The sequence below is a fragment of the Perca fluviatilis genome, chromosome 18 (assembly GCF_010015445.1).
Source record: "Perca fluviatilis chromosome 18, GENO_Pfluv_1.0, whole genome shotgun sequence".
Classification (NCBI taxonomy): domain Eukaryota; kingdom Metazoa; phylum Chordata; class Actinopteri; order Perciformes; family Percidae; genus Perca; species Perca fluviatilis.
The window spans coordinates 8993576-9020771 of record NC_053129.1 but is presented as its reverse complement, the minus strand read 5'-3'; the positions used below and the strand labels follow the sequence as shown (position 1 = coordinate 9020771).

The following is a 27196-nucleotide window of genomic DNA, read 5'->3' as shown; positions in this document are numbered from 1 at the left end:
TTGGGTCTTCAGATCTCAGTCATCCCTTTTGTTAGCAGGTCTGTCAAGGACATTTATCATATTAACACAACAAACTAAACTGAAGTACAGTAACTCTGAGAGCATTGCTCATAATTTTTTTTTTTTTATCAAACTAGGTTTTACCAGAAAACATTAGAGGAAATGATGGGACTCGGCAAATAAAACACAACAAAACTAGTTATACAAAACGCAAATTCCAGACAGAAAATCCGTGACTGATCTGACAGCTGGTAATACATCCATGACTGAACAAAAGAGAGGCTGATCGGAGATCTGACGTATATTCCAGACACAAGTCATATGACTAAATCGTGTGCTTTCATTGGTCAGCTTCTACTCCGTGTTTATTTCCGGAACTAAGTTGTTGTCAGTGTCAGACTTTCAGTAAGGACTGTCAAACCTCAAATCTACAGCGCCGGAACGACAGGTAATTAGACGTATAATTGATTTAAACGAATTCAATCCATTTATTTTGCCGTATCATCAGTCAGTTGTCACGTTAATTCAGTTAACCGTGTTTACGTTTCTAGCTAGATGTAGCCAGTGTTAGCCGTTAGCTGTTGCTCTCCGTGGCTTACGTAATGGACTTTTGTATACAACAGGCAGACAAGTAATTGTTAAAAACACTATTCATGGCAGCCCAAAGTAACGTCAGATGCTTTGTATCCTTTTCTCAGCAAGGTAACTTTGGAAAAGGGGCAAAGAGTGTCTTCTGAGCCTGCCAGCACGGCCGCTAGCCAGTTGTAGGGACCGTAATGGTAAAATTACGTTAGCCAAGCTGACACATAAGCTAGCTAAAGCTACCTACATAATAAACACCTCACTAAAATGTATTAATATCTATTTGGGAGGCCTTCTATTCCACTGTACCGAAAATGTGTTAATGCCAGAAATACAACTCATTCATTAACTGCTTGTAACCCTTTATTATTTTTTTTAACCTCCTAAGGTGTGTCCTCATCCACAGGATGGCACATTGGTTTCACCGAAACCCACTGAAGGCAACAGCGCCGGTTTCCTTTAATTTTTATGGAGTGGCAGGGAGCCCCGCTGCCAATAAGATATGCAAGTATGTCTTCTATCCATTAATTCACTTGGACTGAACTTGGACTGTGGCTGTGACCATGATGACGTACAGAAATACCGTAGTTCATTGTTTATGTGTAATGATGTAATGTCCTATGGCATGCCAGGGTTTTCCCTACTAGTCTTACAAGTCTTAGGTGCAGCACCCAAGCTGTTTTGGGGACCACCTAAGCCAAATGAATGTAACTTAAAGACTTTTCTCAGATCTAATGATTGTACTGTAGTTGGTCCTCAGTGGACTTCTTTAGCAGGTTTGGTCTTCAAGCTTTTTGAGTGTCATTTTCAAGTTTCAGACCTATATATGATAATAATAATGGTCCAAAATTATGTGAAATTGCATATTTCTTCTAAAATAAATGTGAGAAAGGACCCATTAAAGGGTAACTACCGTATTTTCAACCTGTTTTCCTATGTTTTTGTGTTTAAGTGACCGATGGGAACAACAATCTTTGACATTGGTCCAGTATTAAGCAAGATCGCTGCAGTCGGCAGCGGTGAAACAAGCTATAATGTAAGTTAATAGGGCAATTGACCAGCTTGTATTTACCTTCACAAAAGTGCTTGTTTTGCCGCTGACAGGCTCAGATTAATATTCTAAGTGTCTGACAACATTATGGAAAGGATTTCTAAGGAGGTCGACCTTTCTGTTAAAGAGTAAGATCCTTTTTTTTTTTAAACATAAAAACATCTGCGAAATTGCGTTCGCTAAACCCACCAGACTCCATGTAAATAAACAGTAATTTTAGCATCGTAAAATACACTTGACCGAAACAAAATAAAACTATGAAAAGGCGTTTTGTGTCATTTTTCCACTTTTCTGACCATCACAACTCTAGTTTTGGTTGAAATAAACACATATTTTGCTGATTTGCATGTGAAAATATGTTGGCTCTATACATGCTAGAAGTATTGCTTTTTTAAATGGAGTCTGGTGGGTTAAGCACTAGCGACTTCAGAGCTGTTTCTGATTAAACCGAAAGGTCTCAAATGGCGTTTTTTCATTACATGGTACCTACTCGACTCTAGTCGCCTTTTTTGGTTTTCCATTACCATAATGTGTAACGAGGGTGATACTTTTTTTAGTATCACCTCCGTCCAGGTTCCAAGCGAGCTGAGGCGATAGCAAAAGGTGACGTGAAAACCAGCAGACTACTGATTGGTCAGAGAGAATCGTCACTAATCACTGCGTCATCATTGCTAGTGACAGACGGGGGTGTCCTGAACAAACCCGCCATTTTTAAATAGTTTAACCAGTGGTGTTTTTTTTGCTGCCTCCAGTTTCTTTTGAAACAAAATGTGTCTTCTGGCTGTGGCAACAGCCACATGCAGAGAGTACAAAACAACACACCTTCGACGTTCTGTGTGTGTGTCGCGTTTCCTGTGGCGTCGCTATGACGACCAGCCACGCTAGGCGGTACTAAATCTGCAATGGAAAATGGAGGACGGGACACCGCGTTCGAGCTGTTTAGAGTCGAGCAGGTACCATGTAATGTAAAAACGCCAAAAGAGGTTTTAAAGGTCTATCTCTGAAGGGATCCTTTCCATAATGTTGTCATACGCTTTAATAATTAATCTGAGCCTGTCAGTGGCAAAACACTTTTGTGAAGGTAATACAAGCTGGACAAGTGCCCTGTTAACTTACATTGTAGCTTGTTTTGCCGCTGCCGACTGCAGCGATCTTGTTTAATACTGTCCCAATGTCAAAGATTGTTGTTCCCATCAGTCACTTAGACACAAAAACAAAGGAAAATAGGGGTTGAAAAAAATGGTAGTTACCCTTTAACCCCCTGCCAATTACGTGCACCTAAGTCTTTCACAAACCTAGCCCTTGTGTGGTCCTTCGGGTCCCGGTGACCCGAAGGACAAAACAAAGGTTAATGCAGCATCTTGGTGCTCGTTTATACAGCATTTTGGTCAGCTTAAACGGTGTTTAAATGTGCTAGGAAACAAACTTTACTTACTTACTTTACAAGAGACAGAGTTTGGAGAGCAATTCTCAACAAAATAAACGGAAGTACATCATCCTTGTGTGGTCCTTCGGGTCCCGCTGACCCAAAGGACCACACAAGGGCTAGGGAGAACCCTGCATGCTACTGTTACTGTAATTTGATCTACCGTAAGTCACCTCGTTGCCTAACACATGGCAATGCCTTGTTGGATATAATCTGTCTGTGTACTGTAATGATCAGCATGTTTTTAGAGCACCAGTTGATTGCTATTTGTTTGACATATTCAGTGACCTGAGGACAACCAGGGCGAGACTGCTGGAGATGTTCACTGATGTCACCTGCAACCCTGAGATCATGAAAAATGCCACGGACGCATACTTCTCCCTCCTCCAAGGTATGTTTAGGTCTACACTCTAATGCCGTTTTTCCATTACACGGTACCTGCTCGACTCGCCTCGATTGTACTCGTCTTTTTTGGTTTTCCAAAAATGTTTTTGGGCAGTCCGAGAACATTAAAGCATGGACACGTTTTCTAGTAAAAACATATGTATGAACCTGAAAATGAGCATATTAGGTCCCCCTTAAATGTTTCTAATACTTTACATCTGTGATGTTGGTTTGCACCTATAACCAACTGCTTCTCTTTTTTTAAATATTGGTTAATGATCCAATAGGATTTATCTTATCCTTGGATGGAACTACACAGGAGAACAAGATGAGGTTCATCCAGAACTTCAAGTGGACTGACACCTTACAAGGAAACACACCAAGGTAAAAACACAGACTGACTGACTCCCATCTTATTGGAAGCTTTCATTTGACTTAGTGTCCATGGTTGCATGGCACTGTTAAGTGGAAGGGCTGCAGTTTTAATGAGGGGCAAAGTAAACAGTTTAAAGTTGTTTCCAGGAGGCCATTAAAGTGATGGTTCGGAGTAATTCACCCTAGGGTCCTTTGCACCACGACCCGCAAGTCAGAAGCTTTTTCACCTCGGTCTAACGATTGGGTGGAGAGAGTAAGTAGCGTTATCAGCTGAATAGTTAGCGCTAAGGGATTCCACGCGTTTTTATCTCGTAAGTTACCCCACTAATAATGCCGAAATGATACCAACGCGTACGTAGTACAAATAGGTTATGCACTCATAAAACGATGGATTGGAAAGTTTGTAAGCACACCAGAAGTTTATGTAAAATACACTTGCTCGCTGGCTTCGCTTCTGCTGTTGTTGCTGCTGTTAAGACGAGTACTTAGGCGTTCTACAATTACAATAACCGAAAAGAGATGCAACAAAAATATTTATTAATTTAACTTTTTTTTTTAAGTAAGTGCTGTAGTATAACTAGCAGGAGACAAGTAATAATTGAGGTAAGTTTGGAGACATTACCTTATTTAATCATTGAATTAATAAATATTTTTGTTGTAACTCTTTTCGGTGTAGTAATTTGTAGACGGCCCTAAGCACTCGTCTAACTGCAGGTAGCAGCAGCAGCAGCAACAACAGAGAGCTGAAGAGAGCAGGCAAGTGTTCATAAACTTCTGGTGTACTTACAAACTTTCCAATCCATCGTTTTATGAGAGCATAACCTATTTGTACTACTTGTAGACGTTTGGTATCGTTTCGGGCATTATTAGTGGGGTAACTTTACAAGATACAAACGTGGGTCCATTAGCCCCTGCGCTAAGCTATTCAGCTGATAACGCTACTCTAGCTAACTCTCCCAATGTTCGACCCAGGTGAAAAAAGCTTCTGGGGGGGTGTTTGGCTCGAGGTCATGGTACAAAGGACCCTAGGGTGAATTACTCCGAACCATCACTTTATGTAGACTGGTCCTACCAGACTCGGGTACATTTCATTTGTACAGAGAGTCTGACCCAACTATTGGATCTGCCCAGAGCCACTCTGGATCTGCCATAACCAATCGCTAACGTTTGGTCGTGACGTCGACTTGGCATCGCTAGCGTTCGCCTTAGCCAACTCCTTCACCACTAATGGAGCAAGCTGGAAAATCAAATTTTTCCCGAACCGCGTGGGGAGGAGGGCCACAACATCATAGTCACCAACAAAACTCGGCAAAGATTGTTCTCGCTCGGGCTTTAACTTCTGGATATTCGGCAGCGTTGCTACAACGGACCGAAGGCTTCGCTCGCATCTTTCTCCGCCGCCTTTACGGAACTACAACTCTAGCGCACGGCCTTAACGTCATCGTTCTCAGCCACTCCCTCTGTTTGCTGATTGGACCGGCAAAAATTTGGCTGGAGAAAACCCAAGAATATACCGCAAACTCAGACGGAGTACTGAAGGAAAATTAAAATTGAGCGTAAGTACGTAGGAGGGTGGAGCCAGGCTAGCCATTAAGCACCTTTTTGAAAGATGTTTCATTCATATTTGAATTAAAGAGTGCTGCAAGTCTTAAGGAATACTGAATGAGGAAATTCTGGGCAGAACCGATTACAAAAAACTTGAAAAACAGAAATGAAGTGTATTATTTTTTATTCTTACTCAGGATTTTCCCTAGTACCATTATAAGGCTCAGATGCAGCACTCGAGCCGTTTTGGGTACCTTCTAAGCCAAATTAATGTTAAAGCTATAGTGTGTAGTTTCTGTAATGACTGTCGTGTGTAAACACTGTCGGCGCGTCCACATGATACAAGCCTTCCATGACTGCACATGATAATGGCCCAATAAATGATGTGAAATTGCATTTTTATTTATCTTTTTATCTTTTTTTTGAAAAATATATTTAATTTAAAATATTTTAAGGGAGGAGGACCCCTAAACCTCACAGCCAAATACGTCCACCAAAGTCTACCACAAATCTTGGGAAAACACTGTTACTCATGCCCTGAGTAGCAATCTAGTGAACACACAGAACATCAGTGTTATCTACTATCTCATTGGGTCTAATGAAAGTCCTCACGGCAGTGAAGACTACACATGACCCAGCTGTGTGTAGCTCAGTTTTACCACTAAAGGCTGATTTATGCTTCTGCGTCGAATCGACGGCGTACCCCCCGCAGACTCCTCTGTGTCGCCACGAACCTCTCTCCGAGCCCTCCGCCGTAGCTCGACGTGCACCTCCAAAAATTTGTTATTTGTTGTTCTTTGCGTCGATGCAGACCGCAAGGACTGTGATTGGTCAACTGGTCCCGTGCGTCGATAGTCGGTGTTTCAAGCAGCCCACTGTGGGGATAAGCAACATGCTAGTTCACTGACATAAGCTTTGCAAATAAATTCGGACATATTTTGGTTACAATGACGGGGTTATCCGTTTGTAAAGTGTCTATATGTCGGTAACGTTTTGAAATTAGCACTTCGCCAGAAAGCAGTACTTGTGGGCAGTTGTGCTAAAGTTTGCTTGCTAACATGACATAAACTGGCTGGCAGACACCTTGCAAATAACCTCAGGCTTATCACCCCCTAGCGTTATGGCGGTGAAATGCACCGCAATGCAAAGCAACCCCGACGCAGAACTCCGAAAGGGTCACGACGCCGTATGAGCGACGGCGTGGAGTTGACACAGAAACATAAAACGGCCTTATGGCTTACAAGAGATACACGCGCAGACTTTCTTATCATAGTCGTTACTAGGGGTGGGGAAATCCTACATATCGACGATTTTTTTAAATCAATTCTTTTCCCTAGAATTGATATTTATTTTTTATAATTTATTTTTTACCAATGATTGATCTAAATATCTTCAGACTATACGGTACCGCTGACGGCGACTACATCATATCCGTTTCCAGCAAACGAAGTTCTTTCAAGACTGAAAGAAGAAAATGCAGGAAATCCATCTTGTGTACTTCTTTACAAATGAAATAAATGTCAGAATGACATGTGATGTTTTTAGAATTTGTCTCATGATATAATGTCTCTAGAAGTGTATTATTCAACTTATGTTAAAGAAAAGAAAACCCCAATACTCAATCCTATCGAATCGCAATACTTCTAGAATTGCAATGAATGAAAATAGCAAAACAAATCGACTCTGCACCCCAGGTATCGTGAAAGAATCGAATCGGGACAAAAGCATATCGTCCCAGCCACAGTCGCTACCCTGCAAAACCAGCAGCTACAGCTTTAATGCGGCGTGTCCTGTAGGTGCTGCTCATTTTTCATCTTAGCATTGTTGTCTTGTGTGCTTCTACCAGTCTGTAGGGGTGGGAATAGTCTATATCCTTGACGTTCCACTTCTGGGATTGGTCCAGCGCCGCAGGAAAATCCGCCGGATGTGTGTCTTTTCCGTTTCCTTCCGCTTTCTTTGTGTTGGAAGTTTAAATTTGGTGGATTAATGAGGACCGTGGTTAACTGCTCCTCAGATCTCTGTAGGGTGAATTGAGACAGCTAGGACTATCTGTCCAATCTGAGTTTTCTCTTGCACAACTATTTTGCAGCGGCACCGTGCAGAGCTTAGCACCGCCCATGACGATTCTGATTGGTTTAAAGAAATGCCATTTAAACCGGAGCACGTTTTCCACCCATCCCAGAATGCTGTGTGGAGTAGCCAGACCCTCCTCCAGCGCGCTTTGGAGGAGGGTCTGGCAAAGCGAGACTAGGGGTGGGAATCACCAGAGGCCTCGCGATACGATATCATCACGACACTTATGTCGCGATACGATATTATTGCGATTTGAAACATATTGCAATATTCTGTGATGTATTGCAATGGAATACCTTTTTTCCAACTTCAAATCATGTCCCCAAAAGGACTAAAAAAAGATAAATTTCTCTGTTTTTGTCCATCTCACTTCAATTTTAATTGCTGCAAAATGAGATTGTCAAGCAGACAAACTGACCAACACGTATATAATAAAAGGTCATTTCTTGGCATCTGTGTATCGATACAGTATTTCCACGGAAGATATCGCCATACTATGCTGTATCGATTCACCCCCCACCCCTACCAGTGTGTATTATAAACCTCCGTGTCTCCACACTCTCCTCCCAGTGCCCAGCAGGATGCAGTCTTTGAACTGGTCTCCATGGCCTTCAATGTAGCCCTCTGGTACACCAAGTTTGCCTCGAGACTAGCCGGGAAAGAAAAGTATGTGCTTTTTTTTTTTTTCCTTACCTGTGTTGTTGCATTCATTTATGTCAAATCACTCGTATATTGATTATTCCTAGATTTAAATTTGTACATTGCTTTGTTACTAAACTAAATATTTGTTACTGTCGTGTTTTCACCTGTTCAACAGCGTATCGGAGGCTGAAGCGAAAGATGTTCACCGGAGCCTGAAAGTTGCTGCTGGTATATTCAAAACCCTCAAGGTGAGATCCAGCTAAAGACACACTTCTCCATAAGTTATAGAGCTGAGGGACTCACCCACAGTCTTACTTAGTATTTCCTGATTTGTATTATTTCTAGGGCTGGGTATCGGCAATAATTTCCCAAAAATTTTGGGGGGGGGGGGGCATTTCAAAGCCAAAGCCGAAGAAATTCATGGATTAATAACTTAAAAGCTGATTTTTAAAACCTCTCTCCTACAGGAGGCCCACATCCCTCGACTCATCACCCCGGCCGAAAAGGGCCGAGACCTGGAGCCCAGAGCCATCGATGCATATATCATCCAGTGCCAAGCAGAGGCGCAGGAAGGTAAAGTCCCCCCTAAGCCTGAACTCTACACTAGCATCTCTAAAGCTACACAAACTTGTCCTCTTTTTCAGCCATAACTAGTGTGCATAGCAACATTGTGACATGATAGTGGCAATATCTGTGTACTTTAAAATTGCTCATATTATGCCATTTGGCTTTTCCCCCTTTCCTTTATTGTGTATTGTATTCTCTGCTTCTGACTGGCTAGTAGTCCTTACCTAGCCACTGAGCATGTGCAACTCCCAACAAAGATGCAACAGAAGTGAGATGCCTCACTCTCTAGCTAAAACAGAGAGCTCAACACACAGGGTGAAAAGAGGAGCTGCAGCAATGTGCAGTACAACAAAAATATGTTTTTTTTTTTATATTAAACCATGTAAACCTATTCTGGTACAACCTCTAAATACAATTATGAACCTGAAAATGAGCATAATATAAGCACTTTAATACTCTAATAGTAGCAGATCTAAATTTAAGACAGAATGAGGTTTATCTTGTACATCTCATCATAATGTGAAATAATACAATCTGAATATGAATGGTTGTATGAAGTAACAAAATAATTCTTGTGTTTATATAGGAACTATAGCTTTTAACCAGTAGTTTTTGTTTACTTTTATTTATACAGTATTATATACAATACAAAGAACTACAGATCAGAACTCAGGACATTTTTAAAGGGGGTCTTTCCAGACCAAGGCCAGAGTCCAATGACAGCAGATACTCTCGGAAATGATAAATATTACATCGATAATGATTCCGAATCACATCCTAATTTTCATGCAGATTTTATGCAAATTTTAGTAGTCTGGCTATCACCAGACCAAGCTCAATCTTTTAAGATTGAACATTAGTCTGGGGAGTCTGCTCTGTATTTTCTACTGCACAAGAGGCGTGATCAACGGGCATAGTTGAAATGACTCTGTACGCAATTGGATAGCCCTTCAACCAATCAGACTGACTATCCGGGTGACGTTGCAGCGGTATCAACGGGTTGCTGCGCTTCAGTGGCCGCCATGTTGAATGTAAACAAGAAGCTGCTTGGTCGCTTCTCTATCGTCATCGTGTTAAACCCGCCAATAGCGCGCCAGGTGGATAAGCCAGCTTGTGATTGGTCCCCGCAAAATAGTAACAGAAGCAGGATAGATAAAGGTACAGCTTTCCAGCCTGAGCTGCAAGGAGAAATCAAATCGCCGGCAGTTCAGGCTGGGTTTACCCGGTCTAATATTTGAGTTCTTTACCCACTGGTTTCTCTGTTTTACAGTGACCATTGCCAGAGCGATTGAACTGAAGCACAACGCCACGCTCATCGCAGCATTGGCATTCGAGACGGCAAACTTCTATCAAAAAGCTGGTCAGTGTGCTTTGGCACTTGTGATTTTGAAAATGTCTGTTAAAGTATTACAGTGCTATTACATTTTGGCAATTCAAAATACTGTGTAATAATCCAAGCTGTCGCGGGAGTGTTGAGAGTAGGCACGGGCCAGTACGAGATTCTGACGGTATGATAACCTTGAGCAAAAAAAAAAAAAATCACGGTTTCACGGTATTGCAATTACAGCTATAAATGTATTATTTTTGAAATGTCTGGGTGAAAAAACAACTTTTTCCCTCACTTTCCGCTTTCTTTGTGTTACGTTTAAACTCTGGTCGCATCGAGGAAACACTAACCAGAACCTCCTGAGCAAAGTTCCGCGCTGAAAATGTCATGTTTTGGAGAAAATTTGGATTGTGCAACAAGGCAGCCCTGCTTGGTTCTTTCGGGGAAGGATAGTAAAGATTTACAAAGGATATGTTTACGGCATTGACTAACTGGGACGTTTTTGGGACCGATTTGGAGGGGATTTGCTATGGACAAAATACACTGGGACACAATGGTAAGAGCAAATAACGTTCAACCATGTATCCAGCTAATTTAACCTTTTGTGTTGTCTTCCCCGTCAACCATGCAACTTTGGGTTTTTCTGGGTCAAAATGTAAAAAAAAAGATCCCAACGTTAACTGTCGTCTTTTTCGACACTTTTGTCACTTGTTTCAAAGTTTCTGTCAATATTTTTCTGCGCTTTTTTGACATTTTTTTTTTTTTAAAGCTTTTCCCATGTTTTTGTCACGTTTCCTGACGTTTTTGAAGAGTTTCCGATGTTTTTGTCACTTTTTTCTGTGCTTTTTTGACATTTTTTTCCCTACGTTTTTCAACGTTCTATTATCAATTTTTCTTTACGTGCTATAAAATTTAATAAAACACCCAAATTCAATGAAAGTAGTGAACTGATCATTTATTTAACTTGTGAAGAGCATTGAATGGAACCATCCACGTTACTTTGTTTTAAAATTTGATTGAAAGAAACCCACATTTCTGATATAGAAACTTTTTGAAAATGGGTCAGATTTGACCCGAGGACAACAGGAGGGTGAAATAGCTCACGTTACTGTATTGTGTGAACAGTTAACTTCATTCAGTACTGTATGTGGCATTTTGCTTTTGCGGGGTGCAAATGTTCCACCAAAACAAGTTCCTTCCCCAAGACCATTGTTATTGGTTTAAAGAAATGCAAACAACCCAGAGCGTTTTTTTTTCTTTTTCTTTTCTCCTTCCTATCCAAGAGTGTTTGCTCCTGTTGCCAGACCTTCCTCCACAGCACTGTGGAGATAGGTCTGGCAAAGCGAGACTACAGCTATGGTAAAAAAAAATATAAGAGCTGTGATCAGTCACCAAGAAAGTGCTAAAGCCATAACCATTCTATAATCTGTCTACAGACCACACGTTGAACACCTTGGAGCCAGAGTGCAGTAGCAAATGGAGGAAGTACTTTCAGCTGAAGCAGCACTTTTACATGGCTTATGTAAGTTCATGTGTGTCCTGATGCAGGTCACCGTACTTTTTAGGGCTGCACGAGTGAGGAAAATATGCAATAATGTTGTCGAATGTCGCAATAACGACATTACTAAATAAACCGATATTAAAAGCATATATATATATATTAAAGTGTACTCAGTTCTGCCTTTCCGCTGCTTTCAGTATTCTGCTAAAATACAACAAATTGCTTGTTGAACTAAAAACAAATGTAAGGAAATCATTTCCAACATTGTTTTGTTGAACATATTGAACATTGAGTTGAATATAAAAGGCACCACTTAAAAAAAAAAAGTGACATTTGAAAGTGCAGTTCTCATTTTCTTTTAACTAAAAAAAACCTGAGCGTCTTTCGCGATGTGTTGCAGCCTTTCGCAATGTTTTTATTGCGCCAGTTGATATTCCGATAACGATTTAAAAAAAAAAAAAAAAAAAAAAATGCTCTATTGTGCAGCCCTAGTACTTTTGTTTATGTAAAGGAACCTTACTAAGCATACGTGCCTTTGATAAAACCTACTCTTCTTTACATAGATGGAAGCAAAATGGCAAATCAGGCTCCTGATTGAACTTACTAATTCTGTTTTCAGGCATACTGCTATCATGGACAGACACTGCTGGCGAGTGACAAGTGTGGCGAGGCTATAAGATCTCTCCAGGAGGCGGAAAAGTGTATGTATATCCGTCTTTAAATCAAGCATTCGTGTCATCTAATGTAGCATAACTAATGTAGTTATCTATTCATCTAGTTCTAGCACAGGTTTCTTTTCCTTCTCATTTTCGTGCATTTTCACCAAACACATTAGTTAAAAACGTACTTTATTATAGGGCAACCTCTAGCTCACCCAGTAAGAGCGTGCGCCCCATGTAGGCTGAGTCCTTTGCAGCGGCCCGGGTTCGAGTCCGACCTGTGGCCCTTTGCTGCGTGTCATCCCCCATCTCTCTCCCACCTTTGCTGTCTATCCACTGTCACTATCAAATAAAGAGGAAAGCCCCAAAACATCTTAAAGTCAGTCAGTCAGTCGAGGTATTGGCGATAACCGTGATATTTCAAAATGAGCTATTGATATCATGGTAATAACACACACAATAACATCATGTAAATATTCCACCGCCTTTTAAAGTGCACATTTATACTTTTTGGCTTTTTCCCTTACCTTTTTTGTGTTATATCTTTTTTTTTGGTCAGTCCACCCCAACAGAAAACCCTGTTCACAAACTGCTCCAAACAGCTCTATTGTAGTCCAGACGAACGCGTGTCACTTTGTAACACACGTTCTAATGCTCGCCTAGCTGCTGGCGTGGCACGCCCTCATACTCTGCTTCTGACTGGCTAGTAGTCTTTACCTAGCTACTGTCAGGGCACGCCCTCATACTCTGCTTCTGACTGGCTAGTAGTCCTTACCTAGCTACTGTCAGGGCACGCCCTCATACTCTGCTTCTGACTGGCTAGTAGACTAGGTACTGCGCATGTGCGACTCCCAACAAAGATGGAACAGAAGTGAGATGCCTCACTCAGTAGCTAAAACAGAGCGCTCAACACACAGGGTGAAAAGAGGAGCTGCAGCAATGTGCAGTACAACAAAAATATGGTGTTTTTTGAAAATTAAACCATGTAAACCTATTCTGGTACAACCTCTAAATACAACTACAGTATGACCCTGAAAATGAGCATAATATGGGCGATTTATAAATCCATTCCGTTTCTTTCCGTTCTCGCTTGCTGTTATTTGCATATAGACCATTACACAGGTGTTTCCTGTGTTTGTTTCCTGTGTGTTGCTGCAGTATTTGTTTGGACCCATCTCATCATGAAATGAAGATTTTACTCGCTTCCCTTGCTTTACTGCCTCCGGATTTGTTTTATTGCATTAACATGAAGACTTCTCTGTTCAGGTTACTCCCGTGCCGAGGCGCTGTGTAAAGAGTATCGTCAGACCAAAGGCCCCGGCACCACAGCCAAACCATCAGAGCAGCTGTTCTTCCTCAAACTGGGCGGCCTGATTAAAACCACACTGGACAAGTGCCAGAGAGAAAATGGCTTCATGTGAGTCAGTCAGGGCAGACACATACTTATACACTTTACACACATACATTGTTTTTCTGAAGTGGAAGCCCCTACTGTACTTATTCAACAGGCACATAACATTTTCTATAAAAGTGGTAAAAGGGTGTGCATACATACATATTGTATCTCTCCCAGTTGTAACATTTTGGTTGCTATACAGATCTAGGTGCAACACTGAAGCCTCTGTGATATTGCTCTAAGGGGCAGAGAGCAAAATTATCAAACCTTAAATCTACTCTTAGGCCTATTACACATGCCGCGTCTTTTACCGCCTGGAAAACGCCAGGCAAACCGGTCCCAACTAGCCTACTGCTACGAATAAGTGACAAAATAACGCCAACATTTTCCTATTTACATGTTGTGATTTGTGTAGTCACAGGGTGTAAAAATAACAGGTCACTATGCTTTTACTGTCTAATAATTGTTGACTCTGTTACTCCAACTCTGAGCCAACTCCAGGCGAACTCTCTGCTCCTCACCACAGGGCTTCAGGTGCTGCTAGCAAATCACTCCGCCCAAGTAGCAGTGCTTCGCCTTTCTGAGAATATAGTTCCCAGTTTATATACAGTTAGAAGACGGCTGTGTCTCATGTGTCCTTGTTATTTGTACACGCTGTGACTCTACAAATCACAACATGTAAATAGGAACATGTTGGCATTATTTTGTCACTTATTGGGAGCAGTAGGCTAGTTGGAACAGGTTACCTCCAGGATCTGTGCTAACCAGTTTGCTAACCCTAACCCCTTTGTTTATCTCAGGGCACAGCCATCAGGCCCTGAAAAAAAGGCGCTTGGGACCTTTTGTGTGCCATGATTAGAGGTGTAAATCCCACGTTTTATCACAATAAAACAATGGTACAATATTTACTGATATAACAAAGTCTGCCATGATATGATTTTGATTCAATTCAGGGCCCTGTGACCGAGACGATATATACACACAAAAAGCAATTAAAATATGGTTTGGCAATTTCATTACTAAGCTCTAAAACTACTCTCTTTTTTTTTTCTTTTTTTTTTATAAAAAGAATACATTTGAGTGGCCTGGTTAGCTCAGTTGGTAGAGCAGGCGCACATGTATAGAGGTTTACTACTCGATGCAGCGACCGCGGGTTCGTCGGCACCACGTTTTTCCTAACTCGTCCTCTCTTTAATTGTAACTTTGGATACATTTCCTCAGATACTTCCACAAGGTCCCAGCGGAGCCGCCCCAGCTGGAGCTGAAGGCGAGCTACGGCCTGGCTGAGCCGGTCCCCTTCGAGCTGCCGCCGCTCAGCGAGCAGTGCACTGCTGAAGTCTACGCCACCTTCGACCTGACCAAGGGAGCCAAAAACGACAAGGTACCGCGGCTTACTGCAAAGTTTATTGCAACTAGGATTGGGCTTCGAGAACCGGTTCATACTTGGAACGGTTTAAAAAAAAAAAATACCATTCCAATGCAGCATTTCCCACAAAATTAGATTCTATTTGTGGTGGTAGCTTACCCGGGGTGGGAGGTGCACGCACGGAAAGAGGTGCAGACCTCTTATATTAATTGTACTGCAAATATTTTTATACACAATTCTGCAGGTAACAAATCAAAATTTTAAACGTAATGGTATAATGCAGTAAGGGAAGGGGGCTTTCGCATCTGACCAGTTCATTTGATTAGTATGAATCTCTCTCTCTCTCTCTCTCTCTCTCTCTCTCTCTCTCTCTCTCTCTCTCTCGTTTGGAATCATCGGTTCCAAATTTAACACATGCAAGTTTTGGTTCCTGTAGCGGCCAGCGTGCTTTCAGGCGCTTGTTGTGTTGCCGCCACGGAACACCATAAGCGGCGCTCCAATGTGTGGCCTTATTTTTGAAGAAGCCCGGTAAAACTGTAAATCACCATTGAATTAAAACATTTTCATCTTATCTGTGAAATAAACATGTGACGCGTTTCAACTCCACCCCTCTAAGATTTGGAATCGATAATGGATAAGAACCGCAATCGAAAGGAAGAGTCCGAATTGGAATCAGAATGGTCAAAATCAAAACGATGCCCAACCCTATTTGCAACATAGGCTGGATGAGAGTACGCAAAAACACCAAATGTCTACAGTCTTGATTCTGAAAAGAAACCCAACCTTATTAATAGTTTGTATCTGTTTGTTGAGGCTGTGTTGTTTCACATTCGTGTTGTTGCTTTAACGCTAGGCCAAGCCCAAGGAGGTGGAGGTGACACCCATGAAGGAGCCAGATCTGAAGCCTCAGAAGGACACAGGCTGTGTCCTCTCCTAAACCCTCCACGTTCCATTTTCAGCCTTATGCTTCAGTACCATCTATTGTAGAAAAAAAATCCATATATCTTTTTTGTGTAAACCTCATCTTTTTTGGCAACATGAATCCATGGTGTTTTACATGTATGCTGAAACGTGTATTGTATTTGGGTATGACAGTCATTGTCTTTGCATTTAAGCCAGTGCCAGGCCTCCTCTTAGGCCTTTTAACAGCACACAGATTATCTTAAAGTAAACTTCAAACATTTCAAAAGATGCAAAGTTCTTTTAGGTCATTGTTAGTAACTAGAAAATGCGTTTCCTGCAGAAAATGCGTGTGAATGCTGAAAAGCTGTCACTACACTGAATTGCTGGCTTAAATGTGTTCGAAGAACTCCGAATGTATGAAAGATGTGGAACATTTTAAGGTTTGAAATGCATATTGTATTTGGGTGTGACCGTCTTTGCATCTAAGCCAGAGCCAGGCCTCCTCTTAACAGCACACAGATTCTCCTTAAGTAAACCTGAAACATTTTTAAAGATGAAAACTTTCAGTTTATGGTTAGCAATTACACGTCCGCTGAAATGATTCCTTTGGAATAGGTTTTTACACAGGGTTATTTCAAGTACGACCATCAATAAGCCTTATTGGTGAAGTAGTCCTATTAATGGTGCCTTTGGCTGCAATGTAACGCTGCTCACTGTGGCCTCCTACAGAAGTGTCTACAGGGTTTTAAATGGTTTGGCACTGGAGTGCACTGGAGTGCTCTGGTCTGAATTTAAATGACCCAAATAACAAAAAGGGGCCTATAAAAACATGCTGAACATGGCCTCAGGATATGGATCTAAACAAAAGATGCAGTAGTAGCATCTGACAAGATTTTCAAATTGAATTCCCCTCCCCACACTACATAGACCAAGATGCAACCATCCAGGATAGATAATTGTAGGGAATTCCGACAATCGGCCTGTATTCCAAAAATCTTTTTAATGCATTTCAAGCTGCGATTTGATCCGAACGTCCTCATAAAACACATTAATGATAATAAACAGAACTGAAATGTAAATCAAAGACGGACAGACAAAATGAACTGCCCGTCTTCGCTGGTTTTGTTTGTTTTAGCTGTAGCCGTTTAACAATCAATACTTTATTTACATCACACGACGTAATGTACTGTAGCTCTTTTTGTACATGACAAGATGTAGCTGTCTATTTTTTTTTTTTACTTCATTTGAGAAAAACTTTCTTACTGGATGAGGCTGAATCTTTCTTTAACATGCTTAGGGATTCTGGGATGGATCCCTGTTAATAGTAGTTCTTAATTTATTTTGATTATATAATGATATTTTTAGTTGGCAAACACTGACCGTATACAGTTCTATGTTACTCCAAATCACATGTTTTTGGTGATGTTGATTTTTATGTTTCTGTGGATGCACCGGAACGCCCGCTGATTACATACAGTAATGTGCTTACTCTTGTGAACTTGTCAGTCGCTGGAAGAGAGTGCTGTTGTCAATAGTTGAGGCGATATACTGTACATCTATCGAGTGTTACCCCCTTCCTCAAAGACAAAGATGAGCGTTATCAGATCGGGAGCTGGGAGTTCCTAAAAGTTATTTTATGTGCTGCTGACAGAAGTTGTCAAAACTCTACCGCTTTTGAAAATAAAGTCACGTCGGTTAAAGCAGAATTATCCATTGCTGGAGACTTGTATAAACTGTAACATACTGCTCAACATGTACTCATTTATGCCCCTACATGTATATTAGCTTAACATGAGCTAGACTCTTAACTGTAGTGCAAGGCAGACCATTATAGCACATTGTAACACCTTTGCACTTTATATTCGGTGGTGCAGGGATTTCAGTGGGGATCTGGTGGAATTATAATGCCCGAGTCCTTTATACCTGGAAAGGTGGATTCAAATGAGCAGAAATCAGACCAGTTCTAGCCTTTTTATTGTTTTCAAGGCAATTCAATTTTATTTATAGTATCAAATCACAACAAGAGTTATCTCAAGACACTTTACAGATAGAGTAGGTCTAGACCACACTCTATAATTTACAAAGACCCAACAATCCCAGTAATTCCCCCCCAAGCGCAAGCATTCAGTGCGACAGTGGCGAGGAAAAACTCCCTTTTAGGGAGAAACCTCGGACAGACCCCGGCTCTTGGTAGGCGGTGCCGGTCGGGGGTGTGATGAACAGTGGCGATAATAGTCACAATAAAGATACTGGAACTGTGACTAGAAATGGTAGTTCATGGCGTAGCAGGGCGTTACAGGGTGTAGCAGGGCACTGCAGAGCGTAGCAGGGCATAGCAGGGCACAGCAGGGCAACTGTTCATTAATAGTGTGTCTGATCACCATTACAATGCACGCTCCTGTAGCTCAATATTCCTCCTCCTAATGGTGTCCTTCATGTAAAATGTATTTCCAACGGTATTAAATCATCCATAAAACTCCCTCTTCCATGTCTTATGCCTATATACAGTGTGTCAACATGATTTAAACATCATCCTGTCTATTAAAGGTCCTTTTTTTGGGGGGTGAGGGTGGTTCATACTTGTGTTTTGGGTTTCTACTTGAACATGTTTACATGCTTTAACCCTTGTGTTGTCTTCCCCATCGACCATGCAACTTTTTGTTGTTCTGGGTCCAAATTTTTAACTTGAACCGTAAGACCCTTTTCTCGCTTATTCCAGCGTTTTTGTCGATTTGTCTTCGCTTTTTTGACGTTTTTTATTTAATTTATTTTTTAACCACATTTTTATGAAATCTTTTTCCGATGTCTTTGTCGATTTGACGTTTTTGTTGTCCCCCCCCCCCCCGACATTTTGCCACTTTTTTTTCAACATTCTTTTATCCGTTCTTTTCTTCAAATGCTATAAAATTGAATAAAAACACCCAAATTCAATGACAGTAGTGAACTGATCACTTATTTGACTTGTGGAGAGTGTTGTATAGAAACATCCACGTTATTTATTTTGACAATTTGGATGAAAGAAACCGACATTTCTCATATAGACATTTTTTTTTTTTTTATGAATTGGGTCAAATTTGACCCGAGGACAACAAGAAAAGAACACGTTATTTTTCTCATACCGTCTGTCTGAATATACCTGCATTCACTCTCTGTCTAAAACGCTCCCGTTTTTTAGCGCCTGTCTTTTTAAGTCCCTCCTCCCAAAAAAAAAAATCCCAGTCAGCATTTCTGGGTCCTTTTGCGCTCTTGCCAATTGCAGCAAGAACCTGCACCGTAGCTGCACTTCCTGGCTGTACATACATAGTATAGTTGTGACATTATAACCGTACAGAAGACCTGACAGTTTCTGAATGCGGGCTGTGTGCATGTTTGGATTAAGCATTTTTATATTTTCCCAGTATTTATATAGAACACCTTTTGAACTGCTGTATAATTACAAAAGACATGGAAATCTCACCTTTTACAATATAGGACCTTTTAATATGTAAAAGGGAGTACTCCAGCAATTTTACACATAAAGGTCAGTTGTACTGCTCATGGTTAATGCTGCTTAAAACCTTTGTGTGATGTATTTTGTTTCTCTGGAGGAGTTTTGTCGCAAGAAAATGACCGGTGATGTAATCGGTTATCTCAGCTCGAGCTCGGAGACGACACATTTCTAAAAAGAAACGTGCGCCGTGTCCCGAATCCATACTACACACTAGATCCATATAGTACGTACTACATATTACTCATCATAATACACTTTTAGCAGTTGGTATACAATGAAATCAACACACTTTACAATGAGGAAATGATACAATACGTTCGGTGTCGATCAAACCGCAACTTTTTAAATGTTTCTGCCAACTTGTTCAGCAAAAATGTTTTATCTTTCTGGAACTGTCTCCTCACCACCCACAATTTATTTAAAAAAAATGTCATCTGTGAGCTGGTTGGGCTCCGCTTTGCTGTTATCTGTCATGTAATTTAAATACATTTTAGTCAACATCAAATATGCCAGGCTTAGTTTAAGGGAAACATCCCCCCCCCCCCGGATTTAAATATTCCGAATTTAGTATTAAGTGCTGCAGCCAGCAGATGAACACAATGTAGGTACGATATCAAAAAAGTGTGTAACAAAGGATTTATGTAACTTTCAGGCCACCTAAGGGCCAAATATAAGGGGAATACTGGAAACATGTAACCCTTGTATTGTCTTCCCCTCGACTATGAGAAAAAAAAAATAACTTTTGTTTTTTTTTCAACATTTCTATCACTTTTTCTATTGTTTTTGTTGCTTTGTCTGACAATTTATGGCTTATTTTCCAACGTTTTTGTCACTATTTCGAAGTTTGGGGGGGTGCTTTCTCAAACTTTATTGACAATTTCTTCCGTTGTTTTTGACGTTTATTTCAAAACAATTCACACTTTTCCCAGCGTTTTGTCACTTTTTTATTTTTTTAACATTTCTGTCACTTTTTTTTTGGACATTTTTGGCACTTATTTCAACGTCCCATATTTCTGATATAAAACAAACTTAGAAAAACTGGTCAAATGTGACCCGAGGACAACGTGAGGGTTAAAGCTGGCAATAAACCTTGACATTCTTCACAACGCAACAAGCCCAGCCCCTCCTCAAGCCCAGCCCCTCCTCAAGCCCAGCCCTTCCTCATGCCCAGCCCTTCCTCAAGCCCAAGAAAGAAACTGATTGCATTCCAGCGACAGCTCTCTAACTACTTGCCTGTGATAAGGTTTGCACCGCTGCACTCGTCGTCTCAGGGTTCAAGAGGGATCCTGTGTCATGTAGTTGCTTTTCTCCACAAAGCAGAGTCGGCCGTGGACGGGCAGACACGCGGTTACGGCTGTGACACCAGACGTGGTTGAACGTGTTGCATTGGAGCGACAAAAAAAAGACTGATGAAGAATGAACAACAGCCACCCGGAAGTAAGTGTTGTAATAATGAAGCAAGACAAACAGACGTGTTAGCTCAGGTTGTGTCCAGTTACACTAGCAATAGGTGGAAGGTAACGTTTAACAGCTGTGTGGGACTTTGGTAAATCTTTACTCTGGAGCCTGATGTAGTCTGTAAATATATATATATATATATATATTTTTGTTAAAAAGACTATAAATGGCAACATGCCGCACACAGGTAATGTGATACGCGCACAACTTGTCAAACAAACAAAGGCTTGTCCTATCTGTCAGACATCACCTGACGTACAGGAAACGGAGTTTGGGAGTCCTGCCCTGACCAAACAGAGGAGGATCACCTACTTCTCCAGCGGGGAAACTCTGGAGGAGGAAGACAGCGAAGAGGAAGAAGAGGAAGAAGAGCAGTCATCCAACAGACCTCCCTTCAGAGAACCTGCAGAGAAGGTGGGACATTGTCTAGAGAGAAATGTCATGTTTGATGTCACAGAGTGGCCTTCGTTATCATCTGTTTGTTTCTGTCTCTTCTTTCTCAGACTAGGTTGTCGTTCAAGAATATGGCCCTTCTAGTTGGAAGGATTTCCCTGCTGAGTACGTAATGTGACAATTAAATACATACAAAGCATAGTAAATCAATAAAAGGCCTAATTATAGTACTAACTACTGTATGCCATTATTGCCAAAATTAGCTTGCGATTTCCTTGGAGAGAGACTAGCTGGTGCACTAGGACTGAATGCAGCCAAATACCAGTATGCCATAGATCAACACCACCGTGACCACAAGGTAATGTCAAAGTACGTCTCGCAGGCCTATGGATGGTTATTTCCTTGTATGTTCACTCTCTGTGTTTCCTCTATCTTGACCAGACAACAAGCAGCAAAGCCAGAGACAACCTGAAGGGAGAACAGGCAGCCGCCACCCACCTCTCTCCTGGACTGGATGGGAGGCATTACGGCGCTACAGGAGACGTAAGGCGCCCTGCTGATTCCCAGGAAAGCTGCGACGAGAAACACACGGACACAAGCGAAGGCTGTCACAACAGAGCCTATCAAGCAGATGAGGATTAGTTGGATTAAAACCAAAGGACGAAAAAAACAATGGAATAAGAGTTGTGATTTGATTAAAGTGCACTGTGTAAAAGCAATAATACAATAACGCTTGCCTAAAGTCTCGTCGGGGCTGTTTATAGTACGGTAGTGCTACAACAAAACTATATGAGGAAGAAACAATTTTTTTTTTTTAAGAATTCAAAACTGTCGACCAGGATGGGATTTGAACCCGCGCGTGCAGAGCACAGCGCAAAAGGGACTGCTAAGAGGGGGGGAAGGAAAAAGAGAGGAAAAATGAGAAATGCGCCGGTTCGATCCCCGATTGGAACATGTCTCAATTAACGCAAACGCTTACAAAGTGCTATGAATTTATCAAATATCGCTTAAAAACAGATACAAATAGGATTGGTAAGAATAATAATGCTTTGTTGTGATAATAATAATAATAATAATAATTTATATTATAATAATAATAAAATAAATAAAATAATTTTCCTTGCGGGAGTCATCCCAAAAGGATCAATAAAGAGAAGTCTAAGTCTAATAATAATAATAATAATAATAATAACAATAATATGAGAAAAGAAGGAGAAAATGCAGATTAAATGATCTTATAAATTCATTTTTAATTAAATACTGGTTGGGCCAACAAGGTGCACACTCTTGCCAGGATTTGCACCTGGAATCTGACACCCAAAGGAGGGATGTGTTACTATTACACCACAAGAGTTTTATTTATTTATTTATATATTTTTTTATATAACACAAACACCAAAGGTGTATGTTTTTTTTTATTTTAAAGAACACAAACACCTCCAATAAAGAGGTGTACGTGTGTGTGTGTGTGTGTGTTTAAAGAGCACAAACAACTCCAATAAAGAAGTGTACGTGTGTGTGTGTGTGTGTGTGTGTGTGTGTGTGTGTGTGTGTGTGTGTGTGTGTGTGTGTGTGTGTGTGTGTGTGTTTTAACATAAACATAGATAAACATAACAAAGATAACACAAACACTTTGACCTGTGGAGCACTCAGCTGACCTGCACTGAATGCTGCTGTCCCTGCCTTCTCTGCTGACTGGGAAAAACCAAACTGGGTTTACATTTAAAGTACATTTCCCCCCAGCCTAACAATACTCTGCACCCAAATAATGACATACTCACACTGTTTAACAACATATTTCAGCAATATATGTCCATCAAATGAACGGTATAGCCCACCGTATCAAATGACAAATATGTTGACTGGTAACAGTGATTCATTTCACAATTTATTTTAGTCAGAAAGTTTGTAACCTGTGACTAAACGGTGGCCATCCAATCAGCGACGAGATTCGCATGACAACCTTATGCTGTATGATGGCAAAGGTCACTCACCAATCAGACAACCGTGCATCGAGGCAGCAATTGTTGATTGGATGCGTAGCAACATCGTTTCTTAAGAACTGATTGGCTGTTTCTTTTACCCGATGTGTTAGCAATGTTCGGATCTGTGCTTAAGAGCTTGTTAGGAATCGTTAGGATGATGTTTGGCAGTCCATTTGCTACAATAATGCTTGTCTAAAATATAATTGGGGCTGTTTATAGTATGGTACAACAAAACTATATGAGAAAAAAAAAAAGAATTCAAAATTGTCGACGAGGATGGGATTCGAACCCACGCGTGCAGAGCACAATGGATTAGCAGTCCATCGCCTTAACCACTCGGCCACCTCGTCCACGTTGCAGCATACCCCCACCAGATCCAATATAAACAACATTCCAGAATGTTGTCTGTTATTATAATAGCTATAAAAACGTTGGGAACATTTAAGTCCTAAAAAGCTGTTTCATGTTAGTGAATCTAACGTTCGCTATAGCACGAACGTTCCTTGCTGACGTTAGCTGACGTGCTAGTAAGCCATGCTAATGTGCTATTGAGCCAAGCTAACGTTACGTGTAAAATTTCAGAAGTTGTGGAATAAATCTGCGTCATCTGCAGTTCCCCCTCTTAAATCCCTAACCTAGCACAATACATTAACCTTAACACATTAACATTTGAGTAACGTTGTTTGTGAGTGCGACGTAATAGGTAAAGTTAACGTTAGCATTACGTTTTTATGACGTTAGCTTAAGTTTTCTGCAACACCGCTAAGTTAAGTATAACTTGTCTAGCTAAACCTCTGAAAATGACATCCAGTCCTACTCATTGTGTCCATGACGTTAAATCTTAACAACCACTACAATTTCTTTTACCAAGAAACGTTAACATTACAGTGAGATTGGGAGAGCTGGTATTTTCAGTATTATAACCCCTTTACTGTAACCTTACCCTAGTAGAAACTCTTTTGTAGGAGTTAGCAGTTATCCTTAATACAATATAATATGCAGTGTATTGTAAAAACTTGGGAGTCAAATATTTCTTCCAGTCAAAATATTAATCCACAACCGTAAAACCAACAGCTGGACTAAACTTGGGGTCCACTTTACCTCTTTGCATCCTGTATCTCGTTTCAAATCAGGACTAAAGGTACTTGTAAATTAAAGGGATTTTGTGTCCATCTAGTGGTTGAATTAGGTCATTTTAAAAACACAAGAGACAATGACTCCTTCGCTTGACTTTTAACAAAAGCACAGCAGGAATTACATAGGGCGACATTAAAAATCCCAGAGGATAAAAACACAATAAAGTCATACACTTATTTCCATTGTGGTCATCTAGCTAGTAAAACACGTAGGCCTATCACTCCACAAGATACAACAGCACAAGGCAACAAGTGCAGGCAGTACAATCATCATATTTATAAAGGCAGGCGGTGGGGTTGCCATGTCAACATGTTTCTTTATTTGTTGGTCATAAAAAACATCTAAAAACATTTGGAATTGAAATTTAGAATGCTACATGTTACTTTGTAACCATTTGGCTTTAAGGCCACTTTAAAAACATGCTCAGAGAAAATGATTGAAGATTATTGAAGATTATTCCTCTAGGCCTACTTCTGCACTGTAGACAAATGTGTTTTTAGACCAGAGATCTTCAACAGGGGGGACTGAAAATATACATTAATGTGAATGCAACATTTTAATAGCAAAGATTAATTGGCTTATTTGTGGAACAAAATATTCACACGTTGAAGATAAGCTTACCTATCCTGACTCCACCGGATGGATTGCTTCGCATTTGCTCGGCATATCCATCTGGGAACTTTCCATTGGAGAACTTTTGGGAAGGGGCGAAAATACTGGTTATCTAATATCCTTCGCTGGTCTCCATCCAGAGACACGGGATCTGTTGGTCCATTCTTATATAGAGAAAGGGGAGGTAACCTTGCTCCTTATGACCTCATAAGGAGAAGATTCCAGATCGGACCATCTGAGCTTTCATTTTCTCAAAGGCAGAGCAGGATACCCAGGGCTCGGTTTACACCTATCACCATTTCTAGCCACTGGGGGAACATAGGCAGGCTGGGGGGACTCATATTAATGTTAAAAAACCTCATAAAGTGAACTTTTCATGCCCTTTCTTCACCGGACGTAAAAAAAAATTATTTAAAATTATAAGATTGAGCTAGCATAGCTGTTTGGTGTTTATACGTGCAGTAGTTATTCAGTTTGGGAAGTCCCACGATTTCTACAAAGCTAACGTTAGCTTAAATTGAGTGGCTGAGTAACGTTTTACAGGGTCAGGAAATCGTCTGTGGTTTGAAGTTCGCGGACATTTGGTATCTAAATCTATCCATGGGAAAAATATTTTTTTCAGCAGATATCTTAGTTATAACAGGATAGAGCTAGCAAAGCAGTTTGGTGTTTAGAATATGCGGTAATTGTTCAGTTTGGGAAATGCCACGATCTCTACAAAGCTAACGTTAGCTTAAGTTGACTGGCTGTCTAAGCAGGGAGGGACTAGAAATCGTCTCTGTTGCTTTTTTTTTATTTTTATTTTATTTTGAGAGTGAATTGCCCTACAATATGAATACAGTTTGATTATAGCTTTTATTTTGTTGGTAACCGTTGTTGTATAATCACAATATTAATATTGCTTAATTAAAACATGATGCATAAATAAAATCCATTTCCTTTAATCCATTCTGGCCAGTTTAATATGCAAGTTAATTGTATACATCTCTATATATACCAAAACGCTGCTGCTAGGCTACTTACTAGATCAAACAGGCGCACCCATAGCACCCCTCTACTCTGCTCCCTTCACTGGCTTCCTGTAACCTACAGGACCCAATTCAAAATTCTCACCATAACCTATAGGGCTCTACATGGTCAGAACCCTGCTTATCTTGCCAGCATAATTCACCTACACACCCCCTCCCGGTCTTTCAGGTCTATCAACCAAAATCTGCTATCCACGCCACGCCCTCGTCTGAAGACATGTGAGGATAGAGCCTTTGCCACTATGGCACCCAGACTCTAGAATGTTCTGCCAACCAGCATTAGGTTTGCTGAGAATGTGGACTGTTTTAAGGGACAAGTGAAGACTCACTTGTTCAGGCTAGCTTTTGGGTAACCCATGTCCTTTATTTATTGATAATGTTTTGTATTTGTACTTTATTCTATTCTTAGACTATTTTCTACTATGTTTTGTCGTCTATGCACATTGTGACCCTGTCTGTGAAAAGCGCTGTATAAATACATTTTACTTATTTACTTACGTCTCTCTTTCAGCGAAGGGGTCCCCTGGCATTAGACTATTAAATCTGGCTATGATTTTCTCTAAGTAGTGAAAAATAAGTAAGTACTTTGATACCATGTTTTTTTTCACATAGAGCATATCAGAACTACTCATGCCTTACAGCACCACCAGACCCCTCAGATCGGCCCACCATGGCATGGTGGCTGTGCCCCGGTAATGGAAAACGAAGGCCTGGGACAGGGCCTTTCTTTAGAGGCTCCTCGGCTCTGGAATGAGTCTGTGGATGCTTCAACTTGAGACACACTTTTTATTCTCTGGTGTTTTAGCTGTTTTTCTTTTCTTTTTTTTCTTGTGTTTTCTTGTGTTTTCATCTGTTTTACTGGGTTTTTAATTTGTGTTTCAACTTGTGTCTATTTAAAGGGATACTTCTCCGATTTAGCATTGAGCTTTGTGTCAGTAGAAACACGGTAGTATTTTCCCTGAGATTAGAGACCTCTGTATTGGGGGTCTGGAAAATAACCCTCTGATGAAGCAAAAAATCGTCGTTTTCCGTCATCGGCGGGATTTCTGCCCAGAGGCAATGGACTACAGCCAGTAGTAGGAGCTACTTCCGCATGTTTTCAACCCACCCATAGGGGGTTGGTCTGTCGTCTTTATCCGAACATTGCCGAAGCAAAACGTTTCACCACATCTGTGTATATATGTATCTTTATGTGTGTTTTATGCTTGTATAAATATGTTTGTCTTTGTGAAGCACTTTGGTGCAAAACTTGTTTGCTTTTAAAGTGCTGAATACATGAAATAAACTTAAACTGAA

General features: G+C 40.7%; 2 protein-coding genes and 1 non-coding gene across 4 annotated transcripts; 2 read left to right on the top strand and 1 right to left on the bottom strand.

The window, feature by feature from the left end:
• Positions 1-343: 343 nt before the first annotated feature.
• brox (BRO1 domain and CAAX motif containing) lies at positions 344-17503 on the top strand. Of its 2 annotated transcripts, none has more exons than XM_039781669.1 (13): positions 344-448; positions 971-1090; positions 3344-3450; positions 3731-3827; positions 8007-8102; positions 8254-8326; positions 8546-8651; positions 9916-10005; positions 11409-11494; positions 12093-12174; positions 13399-13549; positions 14750-14909; positions 15748-17503. In XM_039781669.1, the coding sequence occupies exons 2-13, from the start codon at positions 990-992 to the stop codon at positions 15829-15831; spliced, it is 1233 nt and encodes a 410-aa protein (XP_039637603.1). In that variant the 5' UTR covers positions 344-448; positions 971-989; the 3' UTR covers positions 15832-17503. The 2 variants fall into 2 exon arrangements, with proteins under 2 accessions (XP_039637603.1, XP_039637604.1); XM_039781670.1 differs by having other exon boundaries at positions 353-448; positions 989-1090.
• A 2948-nt stretch (positions 17504-20451) lies between these two features.
• Positions 20452-21880, top strand: LOC120546203 (protein FAM177A1). Its single transcript, XM_039780981.1, has 5 exons — positions 20452-20724; positions 20989-21159; positions 21249-21303; positions 21402-21496; positions 21580-21880. The coding sequence occupies exons 1-5, from the start codon at positions 20704-20706 to the stop codon at positions 21778-21780; spliced, it is 543 nt and encodes a 180-aa protein (XP_039636915.1). The 5' UTR covers positions 20452-20703; the 3' UTR covers positions 21781-21880.
• Positions 21881-23391: 1511 nt separating this feature from the next.
• On the bottom strand, positions 23392-23473 carry trnas-gcu. Its single transcript has one exon. It is a non-coding gene; the product is annotated as a tRNA-Ser (tRNA).
• Between the last annotated feature and the right edge of the window lie 3723 nt (positions 23474-27196).